The following is an 18,172-nucleotide window of genomic DNA, read 5'->3' as shown; positions in this document are numbered from 1 at the left end:
GCAGGATTTGATTAATTCTGCTGTTCAGGCTGTGCTGCGTGAGCCTTCTGCCAAGAAATGTAAACGGGAGTAGGGTGAGGACTGGGACAATTCCCCAAATGGGAAATGAATCCAGGGTAAAGTTTTTTGAAGATTACCGGTAAGTAACGAAACATTTCCAGTAAATTGGAATGGCAGTCTTAGAGAAAGAGGCATTGATGATAGATGTTAGAGTGTGTGCAATAGTGTCAACCGCTAGGTGGAATATTTTAGCAAGGCATTGATCTAGAGCAGAAGCGGCTGGACGGCCATGATGGCGGCCGTTATTTCCAAAACAGTTACCAGAGTGAAATGCAAAACCTCTGTTTTCTTGAATCACAGGCCACCGCTCTAGGATTGTCAATTAGAGACCTTTAAGGGCTGCATCTAAGTTATCGTAAATAACATTCATTTTGGAAAACTACACAATGACAAAGATTCACAGAGTTGTAATGGGAGCCTGGAGGAGCTAATACTGGAATAGGGACTAAATAATTCCTTCACTGTCCTACTGACCTGAATACTTCTTTAGTGGTATTGTTGGCTCAGGTAATATGGGTAGCATAGAATACAATAAAAAAGGAGGGGAAATGCCCGATTCTTCTTAGAAGAGCGCAGTTCAAGCTCAAGGTTTTAAGCAGCGTTTTATTTTTTTCATAAATGCAAGGGCCTCTCAGATACTCTCCCAAAAAACATCAGCACATATCGCAGCACTTTAATTAAGTTTAACTCTGAAAGATTTAGAAGGTTTATATAGTAATTGGCAACAAAAAGGGGTAGATATAGTAACACATCTGTGCCAACATACATAAAACCCTTTTTAATTATTAATTGTTCACTCAATAAAAAAGTAGCCCATTGCAGTTTTAATGTTTCTGGGTTTTTGGGAAATGTCACTCTAGTCAGGGCTGATTCACAGGCACTATGTTCCACAATCAGACTTTTTAAAATTCCAAACTATGCCAAATTGAGGTGTGACATTCAGAAGTCGGCCCCTTCTGGCACTTTAAAATTGAATCCAGAACACAGGGCTGCTCGTTGTCACTAGAAAGGCCCTGGTGTAACCTTTAACGACATATTTTCAGCTTCTGTGCACATCGCTGCGTACAGAAAGCAGCTGGAACACTAGTTAATTTGCAGCGTTGGCCCCGTGCCACATTCCATGAGTAAACGACATTCGCAGTGACTGGGCTGCATTGTGAAGCCCGGCCCGCACGTTTAGCGCGCGCGCCACGTCGCGAGGGCCACCCGCGGCACTCGCCCTGGAGTGCGGAGCAGATTGTGGTCAGGTGGAGTGAGTGAGTCGCGAGATCCTGGGCTCATGCTGCTGAGTGGAAAAAAGTACAGGCGAAAGACACATCAAGTTCATCTCCCACGCACACCGAGCATGTGCAAATAGTGGTATTATTAGCCCACAAATATTTGTCCAAGCTGATGCTGATAGCGCCAACGAACCGGACTCGAACTATGCCTTCTGGCGGAGATTCAGGGCTCCGTCATCTGTCCGTCCTTTCTCGGTAAGTGCAAGGGGCCAAAATCACGGGAATATTAGGCTTGCGCGAAATGTAATTTCTGCCGGCGTAATGTCGTGTAATATTTCGTATTATGACTGATAGGCTAAATACCTGAGATTATGTCATTGAACCACGTCATTGAGGCGTGGGAAGAATGTGAACATGCCAAACGCAATCAGCTGTCGTTCGCGTCCTACATGATTTTGAGTTCTTTTCTAACCGTGAAATGCACATTTGGGCCAAAAACGACCCAAGGATGCATTTCGTACTACAGCATAGTGCAAAATGACGAAGCAGGCTTTGCACATAATTGTTTTGACACCGCATAATTCCTCCAAAAGAAATTAAAACATTTCACCCACATAGAGGTGATTTTTTTTCACAAGCCAGATATTGTGCAAAGTGTGCAAGAGGAAAATTCACAGAAGGTAGTGGAGTAGCAAGGCCCTAATGCAAGCTTGCAAAATGGTCACTATCATGCCATACTGAATAAGAAAAAACATAACTGGAATTCGAAAGTGTACCTCAAAACCGGCACAGATGCACCTTTGATTGCCACAACCCTGCACAGAGGGGATATATATATGTATATTCACTGAAAAAAAACCATAGGTTTCACACACGTTATAGTTACAAATTAGCATTTAAAAAACCTTGCAAATTCACTTAAAAAACCATAGGTTTCACACATGTTATAGTTAGCTGGACATTTCACTCGTAAAAAACCAATGAAATTCCCCCGTTATAGTTAGTGCAGGCAACTATAACTCACGCGACCACAATCCTCTGCTGATGACGTCAGATATTACATCACTGTATTTAGAAACTTATTTACCCATGTCTTCTTCCATTAATCTTTAGCTATACATATATTACAAATATTTATTTTTCATAAAGACACATATGTCATCAGTGATGTAATATCTGACGTCATCAGCAGAGGATTGCGGTCGCGTGAGTTATAGTTGCCTGCACTAACTATAACGGGGGAATTTCATTGGTTTTTTACGAGTGAAATGTCCAGCTAACTATAACATGTGTGAAACCTTTTTAAGTGAATTTGCAAGGTTTTTTAAATGCTAATTCGTAACTATAACGTGTGTGAAACCTATGGTTTTTTCTGTGAATTTGTACGGCTTTTTAAATACTAAGTTATTTATTTATAAAAAAAAAAATTTTCAGGTTTTTCACCGTGCGCGCACCGTGAATTATTATTATTTTTTTTAAATCCCGAGGTGCGCGCTCTGTGGGCACTCGGTGCGCTTCGCGCACCGAGCACCCACGGGTCATAGTCCGCAAGGTGCGCGCACTCAAACAAATAGTTTTTTTCTCCCTTGGGGGTCGTTCTATGACCCCATGACCAAGGCTAGGGGGTCAGGAACTGTCCACTCTGCCCCCTTTTCACGTTCTCCACCTTTTTTTTCACCCCCTCAGACTGCGAGAGACAAAATGGCGGCCGACACTTCCTGGTTTCGACCGATTCGAATGTTTACCGACATCTAACAACCAATCAGAATTGCGCTCGCGCACGGCAGGGTGCGCGCACCGTGCGCGCACGGTGCGCGCGTATAGATATTGATATGCTTTTAAATGCTATTTTATCAGGAAATACTGAACAGATTTACACCAGACCTGCAAAAGGCACTTCCTTGGCCTTATGGCTACCTCTCTGCCAAATTTCAAGTAACTCTGTTTAGCCGTTCGGGCTGTAGCTGTGTCTAAAGGTCCTATGGAAAAATGCATGGGGAAAACATGTTTTGGGACCCCCCTTTTTTCTCGGCCCCCGCTTGACGAATCACCCCGAGACTTTCAGGGTAGGAGCTGAACGGAGCGCCCCATTAGTTTTGAAAATTTCGCGAGGATTCGTCAACCGGCGCCAAAGTTATTCAAAATAGAATTTTGAGATTTCCTATGGAAACTAGGTTGTAACTATAACTATCTACTGGCGACCGCCAGTAGATAATATATATATATATATATATATATATTACCTACTGGCGGTCGCCAGTAGGTAGTTATAGTTAGGACCACGTTTCCATAGGAAATCCGCAACATTCTATTTTGGATAACTTTGGCGCCGGTCGACGAATCCTCGCAAATTTTTCAAAATAGGTGGGGCGCTACGCTCCGCTCCTACCCTGAAAGTCTCAGGGGGATTCGTCAAGCGGGGGCTGAGATAAAAGGGGGGTCCCAAAACGCGTTTTTCCCATGCATTTTTCCATAGGACCTTTAGACAGGGCTACAGCCCGAACGGCTGAACAGAATTACTAGAAATTTGGCAGAGAGGTAGTCCTCAGGTCAAGGAAGTGCCTTTTGTAGGTTTGGTGTAAATCTGTTCAGTAGATTCTGAGAAAATAGCCTTTAAATCAATATATATATCTGAGCCAGCTTACGGTGCGCTTACGGTACGCTTACCGTACGCGTACGGTGGCGTGCGCGAGCGCGATTCTGATTGGCTCTTAGATCTAAGTAAACATTCGAATCGGCCGAAACCAGGAAGCGGCGGCCGCCATTTTCTCTCTCGCACTGAGAGTGATTTTTAAAATATAAAGCCCAAAAACATGTAAAGGGGCTGTTTAGACAGCTCCCACACACATAGCCATGTTGAGGGAGTCCCCAAAGATCCCCCAAGGGCAAAAACGGAATTTTTATTTTTTCGGTAATTTCGCCGATTATGCTTACCGTACGCGTACGGTAAAAAATTAAAAAAAAAAAAATTATCCACACTCTCTCCACCCCGTGTGCAATTGGTGCCCGAAGGGCGCCAATTGTGCATGGCTTATTACCACAGAGATAAACTAAAATATTACAAAAAAAAAAATAAAAAAAAAAATTATCCACACTCTCTCCACCCCGTGTGCAAATGGTGCCCGAAGGGCACCATTTGTGCATGGCTTATAAAATATACGAAAAATTACAATATTACCTTTCAAAACGAAGTGCATCATATGTCCTCCATGTGCGCACGGTGCGCGAAGCGCATCGTGCGTACATGGCCCATCTAGCGTAACGTGGAGGAAGACATGGGCAAATAAGTGTCTAAATACAGTATTAGCATCAGCAGAAGATTGCGGTCGCGTGAGTTATAGTTGCCAGCACTAACTATAACAGGGCAATTTCATTGGTTTTTTATCAGTAAAATTTCCGCTAACTATAACATGTGTGAAACCTATGGTTTTTTCAGTGAATATATATTCACTGAAAAAACCATAGGTTTCACACACCAATGAAATTGCCCCGTTATAGTTAGTGCTGGCAACTATAACTCACGCGACCGCAATCTTCTGCTGATGCTAATACTGTATTTAGACACTTATTTGCCCATGTCTTCTTCCATACATTTTTAGCTATAGATATATTACAAATATTTTTTTTATAAAGACACATATGTCATCAGCAGAAGATTGCGGTCGCGTGAGTTATAGTTGCCAGCACTAACTATAACGGGGCAATTTCATTGGTTTTTTATCAGTAAAATTTCCGCTAACTATAACATGTGTGAAACCTATGGTTTTTTCAGTGAATTTGCAAGGTTTTTTAAATGCTAATTCCTAACTATAACGTGTGTGAAACCTATGGTTTTTTCAGTGAATTTGTACGGTTTTTTAAATGCTAAGTACTGTTCTTTGGAAACACATTTTTTTGTACCAATACAAAACATGCTTCTATTAATTTACACATACAGCCTAGTTTTTATTCTAGAATGGTATGAAACAGCCAATCAGTTCTTTTTGTTTTGAAAAAAATATGTATGCCTCCATTTCCAAACTGTCTTTCTTTTCTTATTGCCATTCTACTGAAAGACACCTCCTGAGTGCATCCAGTTCTCCTTTGAAGATGTTCACAGTGTGGATTGTAGGGCACAGCTATGTCTTCTGGAGTGAAAAGTTTGCAGAGAAAACAGATATGGTGAGAGACCTTGCTTTGCCAAATGTAGACATTAAATGGATTGGTCAGAGAGTGTTAAAGTGGCACCAATTGATGCCATTGGTGAAATCCTTCATGCAAATCCAACACCCTGACCTCATAATAGTGCACTGTGGTGGCAATGACCTAGGCACTTTGACTGGGGTAGGTCTGGAAATGCTTATGAAGGACACCTTTGCACAACTGTTTTCACTTTTCCCTAAAACTGCCTTTGTGTTTTCCAACATATGCCAAAGGCAAAAATGGAACTGGTCCAATCATTTCTGTCCGCAGATTGACAAAGCAAGAAAGCACGTCAACAAATCTGTTTCTGCTTTCCTCCGTGACTATGGTATGGGTGCCATTTACCACAACAACTTGCGTTATGACATGCAAGACATTTATAGAGGAGATGGTGTGCACTTCAATGATGAAGGGAACAGAGTCTTCCTCTTGAACCTTAGACTCTGCATCGGTACTTACTTGTAGGTACCACTAAAAAATCATTTCATAAACACAACGGCTCTTTTTAGAGCCCCCTAATATCTAAACACTTAAATCTGAATTTCATTTATTTTTTTATTTTTTTTTCTACCGTACGCTTACCATAAGCTTACCGTACGCGTACCCCGTGATTTTTTTAAAAATCAATAAATGTTTTCTTTGTACTTTTCAGTCCTTCTTTGACCCCCTCACAAATGTAAGGGGGTCTGTAACTCTCCTCATTGCCCCCTTTTCTTGTTTTCACTCTTTTTTTTCTGAGTGAAACACACAAAATGGCGGCCGCCGCTTCCTGGTTTCGGCCGATTCGAATGTTTACTAAGATCTAACAGCCAATCAGAATCGCGCTCGCGCACGCCACCGTACGCGTACCGTAAGCTTACGGTAAGCGTACGGTAAGCGTACCGTAAGCGGGCTCAGATATATATATTGATTTAAAGGCTATTTTCTCAGAATCTACTGAACAGATGTACACCAAACCTACAAAAGGCACTTCCTTGACATAGGGACTACCTCTCTGCCAAATTTCTAGTAATTCTGTTCAGCCGTTCGGGCTGTAGCTCGTTCTAAAGGTCCTATGGAAAAATGCATGGGAAAAACGCGTTTTGGGACCCCCCTTTTATCTCAGCCCCCGCTTGACGTATCCCCCCGAGACTTTCAGGGTAGGAGCGGAGCGTAGCGCCCCACCTATTTTGAGAAATTCACGAGGATTCATCGACCGGCGCCAAAGTTATTCAAAATAGAATGTTGCGGATTTCCTATGGAAAAGGGGTCCTAACTATAACTACCTACTGGCGACCGCCAGTAGGTAATATATTGCAAATTTATATCGAGCGAACTCAACCCGAAGGTACTGGAGCGGTTTACATGAGCTCCAGTTAAGTTACACAAGGACACATTCATTTTTGGTAGGCAGGGGAGATTAAGTGATTTGCCCAGAATCAAAAGATGCTGAGCCGATGCCGAGACTCGAAACTGCTTCCCCCCTTCACAGTCGGCAGCTTTAGCCATAAGTCTACATCCCCACCATGTTAATATGAGCTCGATTTGAGGGCTCTTATAAAGAAGGAGAACCCAACACAAATGTTAAAATGGGTGCATGAATAGACTGCTGCCTATGTTTGGGCAGAAAGTGGGCATGGCTTTAAGGTGATCCCCCTTAGACCAGTTAGAAGGGGTGGTGGCAGAGGCATCATCATTCCACAGCTCACACAGCCCTGGGGTCCTCCCTCCCCCACATTCTAGCTCCAACATTTATCAATGGACTTTTAAGCAAGAATGCCCTATTATTATCGAGGAGGCGGCTGGCTGATACATCTAATGCTAAGGGACCGTGCCGATGGTGGATCTGCCCTGCTCCCTCTTTCTCTGCAGGACATATCTTTTTAAACTTTTGAGTCTGCTTGCCTAAGCCTCGTACCAAAAGTTTGACATACGTGGTCTACCTTCATTGAGAAGCATTTCCAATGCATGTAGGAAAACTTTGCCAGTGCTCAACACCTTCGCATCTCTAATATTGGGTCATCTTTTGCGAGTGAAAATGCGATACAAACACAGGAGCCATTTATAACTCAAGTAAGTCTTTTTTGCTGCTTTTTGCAGCAGTCCGTGAGCACAGCTAGACAACTGCTGTGACAAAATTTCCGCTTTAGAGAAGTGACAATGATATGGTCATTGCACAACATTGAAAGCCCTTCCATGTCTGAGACCGGTTTCAGGGCATCACCCCTCATCATCTAGGCTAGCTTGAATCCAGTGGTGCAGCGAGCACAGGACCCACATTAGGCATACCCTTCCCACTTAGGGCAACATAAGCAAAAGGAACAAATGATGGACAGAATGCTGAACAATGCATACATTCTCCCCAGTCACAAATCCATTGTTCTTTTGCTCAACACGCCACCCCAGTTTGGACTCAGCCATATGCAAATCTGTCTTGACCCTGTTCCAACCCGAACTGCCAAGCTAGGTCATCCATGGACCAGAAACAAGCATCCTGGGAGCGGTTTCAGGGCATTACCCCTCGTAAGCCAGGATAGCTTGAATCCAGTGGCTCAGTGAGCACGGGACCAGTTCAGTCCAGGGAGGACCTGGCTTGGCAGTTGGGGCTGAACTGTCACCATGGGGAACAGGGTCATGACTGATTTGCATATGGCTGTCTCTAAACCGGAATTGCATGGGGAGTAAAAAAAAGATGGATTTAGGCCCAGATCTCTGTACTGGGGTGAAGGTATGACATTATTCAGCATTCTGTCCATCAATTGTTCTTTTTGCATTTGCCACCCCGAGTGGGACGGGTATGCCCAGATGTGGGCCTGTGCTCTCCATGCCACTAGAGTCAAGCTAGCCTGGCTAATGAGGGGTGAAACCCCAAAACCGATCCTAAGATGCTTGTTTCCAGTCCAGGGAGGACCTGGCTTGGCAGTTCGGGCTGGACTGTTCCCATTGGGCACAGGGTCAAGACTGATTTGCATATAGCTGAGTCTAAACTGGAATGGCATGGGTAGCAAAAAAGAATGGATTTATGCTCAGATGTGAATGTATGGCATTTTTAGCATTCTGTCCATCAATTGTTCTTTTTGCACTTTCTAAAAGTGTAATTTCTAAAATAGCAATATTAAATTCAACTTCACCAGAAAGTGGAATTTATCAATACCATTCAAAACATATGAAACATGAAAAAGCTACTCTGATCAGGAATTAGAGCTTAAAAGTGTATTATGGAATTCCGAAGGCTAACCTATGAGGAGTAGGCCTCACAGTAGTGAAAAACGAAATAAGCGGTTTGTCACACCCAGGACATGCAAGACATAAAAGTACATGTCCTACCTTTTAGATTTGGTAAAACATGGAGGCAAAAAGTGAAAAGATTGGAGGAAGCCCACCCTAAGGCTGGCAGGTCTAACAGTCTCTCTATATCAATTTTGGGTTGATTTCCATCTCGCCTCCAGAGTGCAAATATGGCCAGGGCCGGACTGGCCCTAGCGGGCACCGGGCAATCCCCCAGTGGGCCTCAAGGGTGGGGGCTGGTTTTCGGCCCCTAGGGGCCAGTTTTGCGGCACAGCTGCAAAATCGGTACTGTAATAAAATCGGCCGAAAACCGGTCCTGGCAAAGAGCTCGGCCGTACCCCCAACCGGGGGGGGGTAGCCGAGCACTTTGCCAGGGCCGGTCTTGGTTTCCAGTCCGGCCCTGAACATGGCTTTTGCTATCTGCCACACTGATTCAGTTCAAGGGGGTTGTTTTGTAGAGTATCGAACCCTAGGAAACTGTTGTACAACAATGTAGAGGGATAAAATATTGAAAGGTTAATGCATGTAGGAAAGTATAGATTTACTATTCCTAATTCCACATCTACGTACCTTGAAGATACATGTACTATGCAGGTACATATCTATATATGAAGTTAGTTATAGATTATCTATACTTACTTACCTGTCAATTTTGTTTTTTCAATATTTTGTTCTCAATATTATGTCCCACTCATATTCTGGAGTCCATATTCAGTGTGCACACCTCTTATGGGGGCATACATACTGTTATCACCATTTCCGGGACAATTTTAGGGAGCCCACTTTTACTCAAATTTGACAGACATAGGGGTTACTCAGAGCCACTCTTAGGATTTGTTTTGGGTAGAATGTGAAAGTATAAGGCCCCTCTAATTTACATACTACCTGACATCACACAGATGTATCCCTTCACCCTCTTAGGTAACATTGTAGTGTCTTTACAAGGAGTAACTTCCTTCAGCATTAATGAAAGAATAGCAACATAAAGCAGAACCACAATAAGTACTTATGTCCTACAGCCCTATGGAGTGAATATGCATTGTATTAATCTCACTAGATGGAAAAGCTCCCACCAGGACCTTTTTTGAACAGGCCAGTAGGGCACAGAAAGTCAGCTAGGTGCAATGGCACTTCCTAAAAGGGACGCTAAGTTGTGGGAGGAGAATAACTCAGTAGATTATTTCTTTTATAAAATGCTACCTTGCCCACGTGTGTGGTTTCAAAACACTGCAAATAGCAGACATTACCATTCCCCCATTTTAATTATTATTTACTTATTGCATGATTAATTAAAATCTTACAATTCAAAGATAACCAGTCCTCAATCATTAAAATGTACCTACACCTGAAAGTTCATAAAATACATTAGATACGCAATTCAATTCTTCATTATTACGATTCATTATTACAAATATTAAAATAACAATTATTTACAGGTATAAGTTCATTTTCGGATTCTTTCCTTTTCTCATCGTTCTGGCCTCCGCTTTCTCCATACCATCATGGTCTCCCTGTATGCTCTATCTATGTTAGAAGAATAGCTAAAACTGCTGTTTTCTTCTCACCCTGTTCTTTCTAGTCTCCTTCTTTCCTTTCATTTCCTTTCCTCTTCTCAACTCATACCCTCTCCTGTTACCTGATCTGCACTCTTCCTCTTCTCCCATAGGCTGACTGACTAACGATCATTCTCGAAGGTAGAAACATCAGGTCTCCTAAGCAGTGGTCTAACACAAAAGAATGGGGCTGCCCTGCAGAATGCGACGAGGAAGCTCTGAGCCCCTCCATTCTTGCAGGTTTAAGTAGGTCTGGACGGGGCCCAATGAAGTGTGGGGCCCACTGCGCCACACCCCTGCTTTTAAGGAACGGCCAATGAGGATGGCAAAGGGTGACTCAGATGTGATTTAGAACAGTGCTTAATTTGAGCCGGTGGTTATGATGCTCAGCACTGCCACTTGATTGACAAGCCCGGGTCTTATGACAGCTACCACATGGTGGCGCTGTTTGTGAAATATAGGGATAAGCACACCAGTGGTTATTAAGCAAATAGACATTAAAACAATACCTGCCTACCAAGCCATTCTTTTAGCTTTGGGTGGCCTAGAACAGTCTGAATCGTCACACTTGTACCAGTGTGATGGCTAGTGGTTGTGTAAGTACTGTCATCGCAGTGAGGGTAGTAGCAATGGGTGGTGTGAGCCAGTGTGGCCTCCTGTTCAGGGCCCTGGCACTAATTTTTTACAAGTTAAGCACTTATTTAGAACCTTATGCAAGTATTCCGCTCCAGCAAAGATAAATAAGTCCGGCCAGGACACTGGCGGTGGTGACAGGGAAGAGGTGTGATGCGTCTGCTTGCAATTACTCACTGTCTGCACTGGAGGCCTGGCTCAAACTTTTTCTCTGTTCATTGCTGTTCTCTGGGGCTCTCTCCTTTTGGTTTGTCAACCAAACGTTCTCGGTTTTCCATTAGAAGGCACTTGAAAATTCCACCTCTTTTTAGTTATTTCTTTTATTTTCTAAAACATTTCTTTCGTTATTTCTGTAATAGATGAATGTTCCAATGTAAGTCCTTAACTATTCAAATCCTAGCTTTAAATTTTACACAAAAAAAGTCTGTTTTTGTTCTAATCACATAAATGTAACAACATCTTTAATTGTCCTGATGTAAAGTGCCTCTAAACATGTGTAAGTGTAGGGGCGCTATAATATATGTACGTACATACATGCATACATACACAGTTTTTAAATATTCAGCTTGTTACCACAATCTTGCAGTTTTGTAGCAATATCAATAGGCCTTCTTCACAGCACCACTTGTAAACCTGCAGTTCTAGGCTCATATTTTAGTTTAACAGCTCAGAAGGTTCATGCGGTTGTTGCAAAAGTCCTTGACTAACTAGCAAGTCAAAAGTTCGGATCCTCGAAATTATTTCAGTGGGTTTTGTGCCTACTGAAAATATCTGCCTGTGACCAATTCAGTATATGCATGAATTCTTGCTGATTTAAATCACACCTGAATTGCTACAACATTGATCAAATGAATGTCGCTGAGTTTTGTAGTAATATTATAAAGTGACAACAATTATTCTGTTGTTTGTGTACTAGGAAGAAGGGCAAATTTGGGTTTGTGATCCATATACTTACCCATACAGCACATATTAAATTTAATTGAATATGCCTGTATTTTTCTTGCCACTAACAAAGTCAGGAAATAGCAAAACTCTCTGTAGCTGTGCTCTGATGGAATCATATACTGATTTTCATATATCGTTTATCTCGTGAAAACCTCATATGTGGCTGGCAGAGTATGTCTGGGTAGACTCTTAACTTCCCTTCAAGGCACCATCTTAATTTATTTCCATTAGAAACGTTCCAGATAGTGACTTGTCTAGTTCTGCTGACTCCTACCCATTCAAGCAGTCGATTACATGACAATGGACCTGTGAAAGCAGCAATATCTCCATATCTCTTTTAAAAAGTAGATCTTTTTTGCTCTCGCTGCAATAGGGATACAAGAAAGCTTCATACCAGCGGACCCAAGTCTATCCCAAATCTTTGCAATTTTCCCCACTTCCCAGATAATATATTTCTAGGCTTGTCTGTTGAAGCAGAGATACCTTACTGTGGACTCTCAAATCTAATCCAACAATTACACAGTACATTCGTTTTTGAGAGTTGTCAGCCTAAGTTACCACTTTTTTTTCCTGTTTTGAGAATTTGGAACACCCTGCCCAGATCTATCAGCAACAACCAGAGCATGTGGATCCATTATTTTCAAGCTGGAGACTGACTCGTCTAGAGTATACTGAAGTTTGCCTTTTGATAAATCCATAGCCAGTGTAACCTTCGTAAAATGGCTGGGTATGGACTTAAATTCAAGTTCAACCATTCTAATGCTATTCACTATTTCACTACTGTGATTGCTCCCAAAAATCTAATTATGTCCAAACCCGCACCCAGCAACCCTTGGTTCAACAAGGAATTGTGCAAAATCAAGAAAGAAATCAGATCATTAGAAAAACTCTGTCAAGAAGAAAAATAAAAAATACGAAATATAAACTAGTGAAGGCTCACAAAATGTATAAACATGGAATTTTGCAAGCAAAAGCAGCCTTCACCCAGATGCAGCTATGCAAATATGCCACTCTCCTAACCCTCTCGATCCTTATTTACCCATGTAAAATTAAACACCAAAGCTACCAGCTCAGGGAGTTCCTCTCCAACTAGAAAATCAACACATTCTTGGCCTTTTTCTCTAAAAAAACAATTGCCAACATAAAAGAAGTCTCCAACACCAATCTTACTCAGCCACCTGTCACACTTCAAAATTGCCGGCACTTAGAGTTCCTTCCAGATATTACAATTTGAAGACCTCATAAATATAATCAGTCAAATGTGTTCCACCTACTACCTCAGAAACACTATCCCAGCGAAGATTCTTAAATCTAATTTCCATGTTAGCATCGTTCTGTCTTTCTTTAATCAGCGCTTAGCTGCTACAAGGAAAGTATCTGAGCAATCTAAGAATGGGTCGGATCACACCTAATTTAAAGAAATCTAATGCAAAGCCATAAGTTTTGAACACTTTCACACTCCCACCAGCCTGCTAGGGCTGGGCAGAGCCATTGAGAAATGTGTCTCCATCCTTCAGTACTTAAGTGAGAACGTGTTACTATAGTCTGACCAATCCGGGCTCAGGGAAGGTCATAGCACAGAAATAGCAACGCTGAAAGGCCTTGATGATATTCACAACATCCTAGATGTCGGGAGGCCTGCGTTCTGTTCCTCCTGGACTTGTAGCTGCCTTTGCTACAGTTGACCACAAAGTAATCCCAAGGACCCTTGAAGGAAGAATGAATGGGCTTTATAGAATCTGTGCTAAGTTGGTTCAGATCTCTCCTGAAAGGACGATTGCAGTTAGTCAAACTAGAGAACTGATCCTGAACAGAACTGGTGGTGTGTGGGATCCCTCAAGTCTCCACACTCACCCCAATGATACTCAACCTATGAGTATGATCTCTAGGGCTGTTACTGCAGGCCGATGACACGTAACTTCACATCACACTGACGTTGATCAACAATCTTCATACCCTGCAGTGGGGCTTAAGGAAAATGCAGGACTTGATGAATTCAAACTGCCTGCCGCTGAACCCCCAGAAAACAGTTTTTTTGTTAATCTGTAGCAGATCCAATAATAAAATGGACCCTTCACTGATTGAAGAACTAGAGGAGTTTGGTTATGTGCCAGCACTTAATGCAGACAGCAAACCGCTTACTAGAATTCATGATCGACTCTTCCCTCTCAATGCTCCCTTATGTAAGTAAATTAAGGCAATCTGTCAACTTCACAAACTTAAGAAAATAAAACACCTTCTTTCTAGCACACAGCCCATGAGCTCAATATATCCCGAATTGACTCAGGCAATGCTATCTTACCTGGTCTACCAACCTCCACGTTGTCCCTACTCATAGCTATTTCCTTTACTACTGCATGCCTCATTGCACAGAAAGATAGATTCAACCACATTTCTCGGTGAAGCTAAGAGAGCTTCACAGACTGCCACTAGAGGCATGCATTGTTTCAAAATTTGCTATCTATACTGCCTAATGGAAGGTCTAGCTACTTAGCAAGTCTCCTGTCCTTCTCAGAGGGATGGAGACAATCTAGAAAAAAAGATCTCTCTTACCCTAGAAAATCTATTAATTTCCTATGCCTAAATGTACACTGGGCATTTGATACTTGTTAATTTGTATTTTTCACACCATATATTTCATGATGTTTTTCATTGATTAATTTCTCCATCACCCCATGCCCCTTTCCCGTTCTAAATTTATTGAAACCCATATTGTCATGTACTGCACGCATTTTTCGATGTAAAGCACCATAATACACCTTCTGGTGACATGGAGCCATATGTTTCGCTGTTAATGGCACTTATAGCGCGCACAGCTACTCCAAGGAGTGTCCCGGCCCGTACTCTGCTAGGTGGTTAGACAGATCAAAGAAGTCTCTTTAAAGAGTAAAGTTTTGAGTTTCTTTCTAAATGACCTCAGAGCACTCACAGTACGGAGCTCAGTCGGAAGTTAATTCCAAGTCAAAGCTCCCAACCGAGATAAGGATCTAGAGCCGGCCTTCTTTTTGAAGACCCTGGGGGTACAAGCTTATTTGAGGAACGTAGTTGCCTGGGTGGTGAGTAGAAACGAAAGGGGTCATTACGGTGGTGGTTTAACCGCCATTGTAAAGCACTTCTCCACCCACCAAATTACAATGGTGAGCGGTGGGCTGGCAGACGCAAAGTCAGTCCGCCACGGGTCCGCCACAAGCAATCGTTACAATTGCCTGGCGGACCCACCCCGCATCTACAATATGTTGGGCGTGCCTAGCAGGCACCGACCGCCATATTATGATGCTGCCTCCCCACCAGCCGGTGTATGGCGGTGAAACCGCCATTCACAGGCTGGCATGGATTGCATTTGGGGCCCGTAGCGGGGCCCCCTTGTGTTGGGGTGGTGGGTGTGCACTGGGGGGTACCATATTATTTCTCTGCAGCAGGTGGCAGGCACCATGTGGTGCCTGCCACGTAGTGCAGGGAAATGCAAACACTGCATTTCGGACATTGCCGCGGGTGCTGCAGTCAGCAGGACCATGTGCAGGACCGCCGCATTACAGGCAGACAGTCCCAAAAACCGGCACGATGGCGACCGGATGGAAGTCCATCCACCATCGTAATGACCCCCTAAATCTTGATCTCAAATAGGCCGGGCCAAGACCATATAATGCGGAAAGTACCATGACAAGGGATTTGAATTTCACCCTTTCTTTCACCGGCAACCAGTGAAGGTCAGGAAGATGCAGCATAAGGGAGGTTAAGTAATAACTTAGCTGCTGCATTCTGAATCACCTGGAGTTTATTGAGGAAATAACCTGGCAGGCTGACATATAGCGCGTTGGCATAGTCAATGCGTGACGTAATCAAGGCTTGGATGACCGTTTTCTTAGCATTAGTGGGGAGCAGTGGTAGTAATTTCTTTAGTGTTTTCAGGATACCAAAACAAGTTCTCAACAGCCTTTTGACCTGGGGACCAAAGCATAGCGTCTTATCGAACCATATCCCCAAGGTTTTTTCAGGTCCACCCTGGGGCGACGGCAGGGGGGACTTATCTGGCCAAAAAGAGAGCCAGAGCTGTTGGAGGAAATTCCCGAAAAGAAGACTCTCTGCCTTGCTCTTGTTACATTTTAATTGAGCCTTTGCTAGCCAATGGAATATTGTAGTGAGGCAGGTCTTAACAGGGACGCAATTTGCCTCATTACCTATGTTCCAGGAGAAGAGCAGCTGTATAAAACCACTACAATAAACCACTAAATACATAAATAATAATTGATTTCAGAATATCCATAAAATAAATACTCCAGTAATAAATACATCTTAAAACAGCCATAGGTAAAAACAATACAAGCACACATTTACTACTCAGTAACTTGTCGCTACAAAATTAAGACCCTAGTTCCTGACACCCAGCCCTTACATATTTATTTTGCTGTCCTGCTCGGAATACTATAATCTAATCCTTATAAGGATTTAATAGCCCTCTACTGCTGCATACCGGTTGTATGACAGAACAACGCACACATTCATCATGCATGCCTTTACAACGCATCGACTACCACGCATGACCCACTACCATGCATCCCATTTCCACGCATACCATTTCATCACACATGCTTCATGGCACTTTGAAAGTGCCATTACAATGCATACACTAACCACGCATGCCACTTTCATGCAAACTTTTATTTTGAAATTGTGGTATGTGCAAAACTGCCTATAGCACTGAAAGTTGCACTCAGGGCAGCTGTAGCGATGGTGTATCGCTTTAAGCAGGCTCGTGAATGTACACTAAGAATAAGTCACTACAAGATAAATTGTGGATAGAAGGAGAGAGTTGTCTTAAAGACATAATTGCTATTGTTAAGAAAGGTGAACTTTCAGAGAGGTGTGCGAAAGCCACGCTCTCGAATGATAAAGCTGCCACTAGTGAGGTGGTGGGTAAAGTGAGTGAAAAGAAAAATGTGTACAGAAATAACGGTAACTCACGGTTCGATAAAGGCAAATCAGACTTAACTACAAAAAAAAAATGGATAATGTTGATAACAGAAGGTCGGGAAGTCTGATTTGTTATAGATGTGGAAGTTATTCACACTCTGCAGGCTATGAGAAGTGTCCGGCAAAGTTGGCTAAGTGCTTAGAGTGCGGGCTAGTTGGTCATTTCTCTAGAGTGTGCAGACGCAAAAAAAAAATGAACACTAAGAATAAGGTGAAATGTGTTCAAGAAGAGGATGATGATAGTTCATCAACTGCCAGTGATGCAGATATTCAAGTGAATTGCATCCAAAGAAAGAAAGTGGTACTGAATATAACGGGTAGTTCATCTTCTAAACCATTATGTATGATTTCGTTAGGGGGCATTGTAGTACAACTTGCTGCTGATTCGGGATCTCCATTCACCATAATTTCACAAGAGATATGGAACAACGTGTTTATTGGTAAAATTGGGGAGTGGTTGGAACCCAATGATGTCTCTGCTGAGAGCTTCACAGGGGACAAAATAGACATGTTAGGTTTTAGAACGTTAGTCTTCAGGTTCAAAGAGAGAGAAGCAGTGGGTAAACTATATGTAGCTAAAGAAGGCCCACCAGTGTTGGGATGGAAAGATCAGAAGTCGTTACATATCATCCTGAATCCGAATAGCAAGGAACAAGTTTTAGTCTCGTGTGATGGGGAGGACACTAAGAAGTGGGTTTTACAGGAGTTTCCGGAAGTATTCACAAATACCATGGGCAAGTTAAAAGGATTTACCCATCGTATTCATTTAAAAGAAGGAGCTATTCCCAAAATTCACAAGGCTAGGAACATTCCTTTCATTGTGAGAGATGAGGTGAAAGGAGAGTTACAGAAGATGTTAGAAAACAATGTCATCGAAACGGTAGAAGCTGCAGAGTGGGTTTCTCCATTAGTCGTAGCATGCAAATCGAACGGTAAAGCCCGTCTATGCGTGGATTTGAGATACCTCAACGATAACATACTAGTGGACCAGTTTCCTCTCCCAAGGATTGATGAAATGCTGTCTGTAACTAGGAATGCAAAGTGGTTCTCCACTTTGGACCTGTCAGCAGCTTATCATCAAGTTGTCTTGGAGAAGAGCAGCAGGCACCTTACCACTTTCTGCACCCCTTTTGGGTGTTACAGATTTAAACGCATGCCGTTTGGACTGGCATCAGCTGCTGCAGTATTTCAGAGGCTCATGACCAATCTTTTTAACCACATACAAGAAGTGTCAGTCTTCCAGGATGACATCTTAATCATGGGGAAGGATAGAGCACACCACGATATGATTTTAAGGGAGGTATTGTCCATTCTCCGTGAAAATGGCTTGGTGGCTGAAGG

At 42.8% G+C, this 18,172-nt stretch overlaps 1 protein-coding gene across 1 annotated transcript in view; it reads left to right on the top strand.

Annotated features, from left to right (window-relative positions):
• The first annotated feature begins 1,322 nt into the window (after positions 1-1,322).
• Positions 1,323-18,172, top strand: part of LOC146861591 (uncharacterized) — a 280,752-nt gene continuing 263,902 nt past the window's right edge. The window contains exon 1 of the mRNA XM_085646456.1: positions 1,323-1,535. Within this exon, the coding sequence (XP_085502582.1) occupies positions 1,453-1,535 (83 nt within the window). The 5' untranslated portion in view covers positions 1,323-1,452. The remainder of the gene's footprint in view (positions 1,536-18,172) is intronic.

This window comes from Triturus cristatus, chromosome 3_1, assembly GCF_964204655.1.
Source record: "Triturus cristatus chromosome 3_1, aTriCri1.1, whole genome shotgun sequence".
Taxonomy (NCBI): Eukaryota; Metazoa; Chordata; class Amphibia; order Caudata; family Salamandridae; genus Triturus; species Triturus cristatus.
Note: the sequence above shows the minus strand (reverse complement) of the source record. Positions and strands in the feature narration are given on the sequence as shown.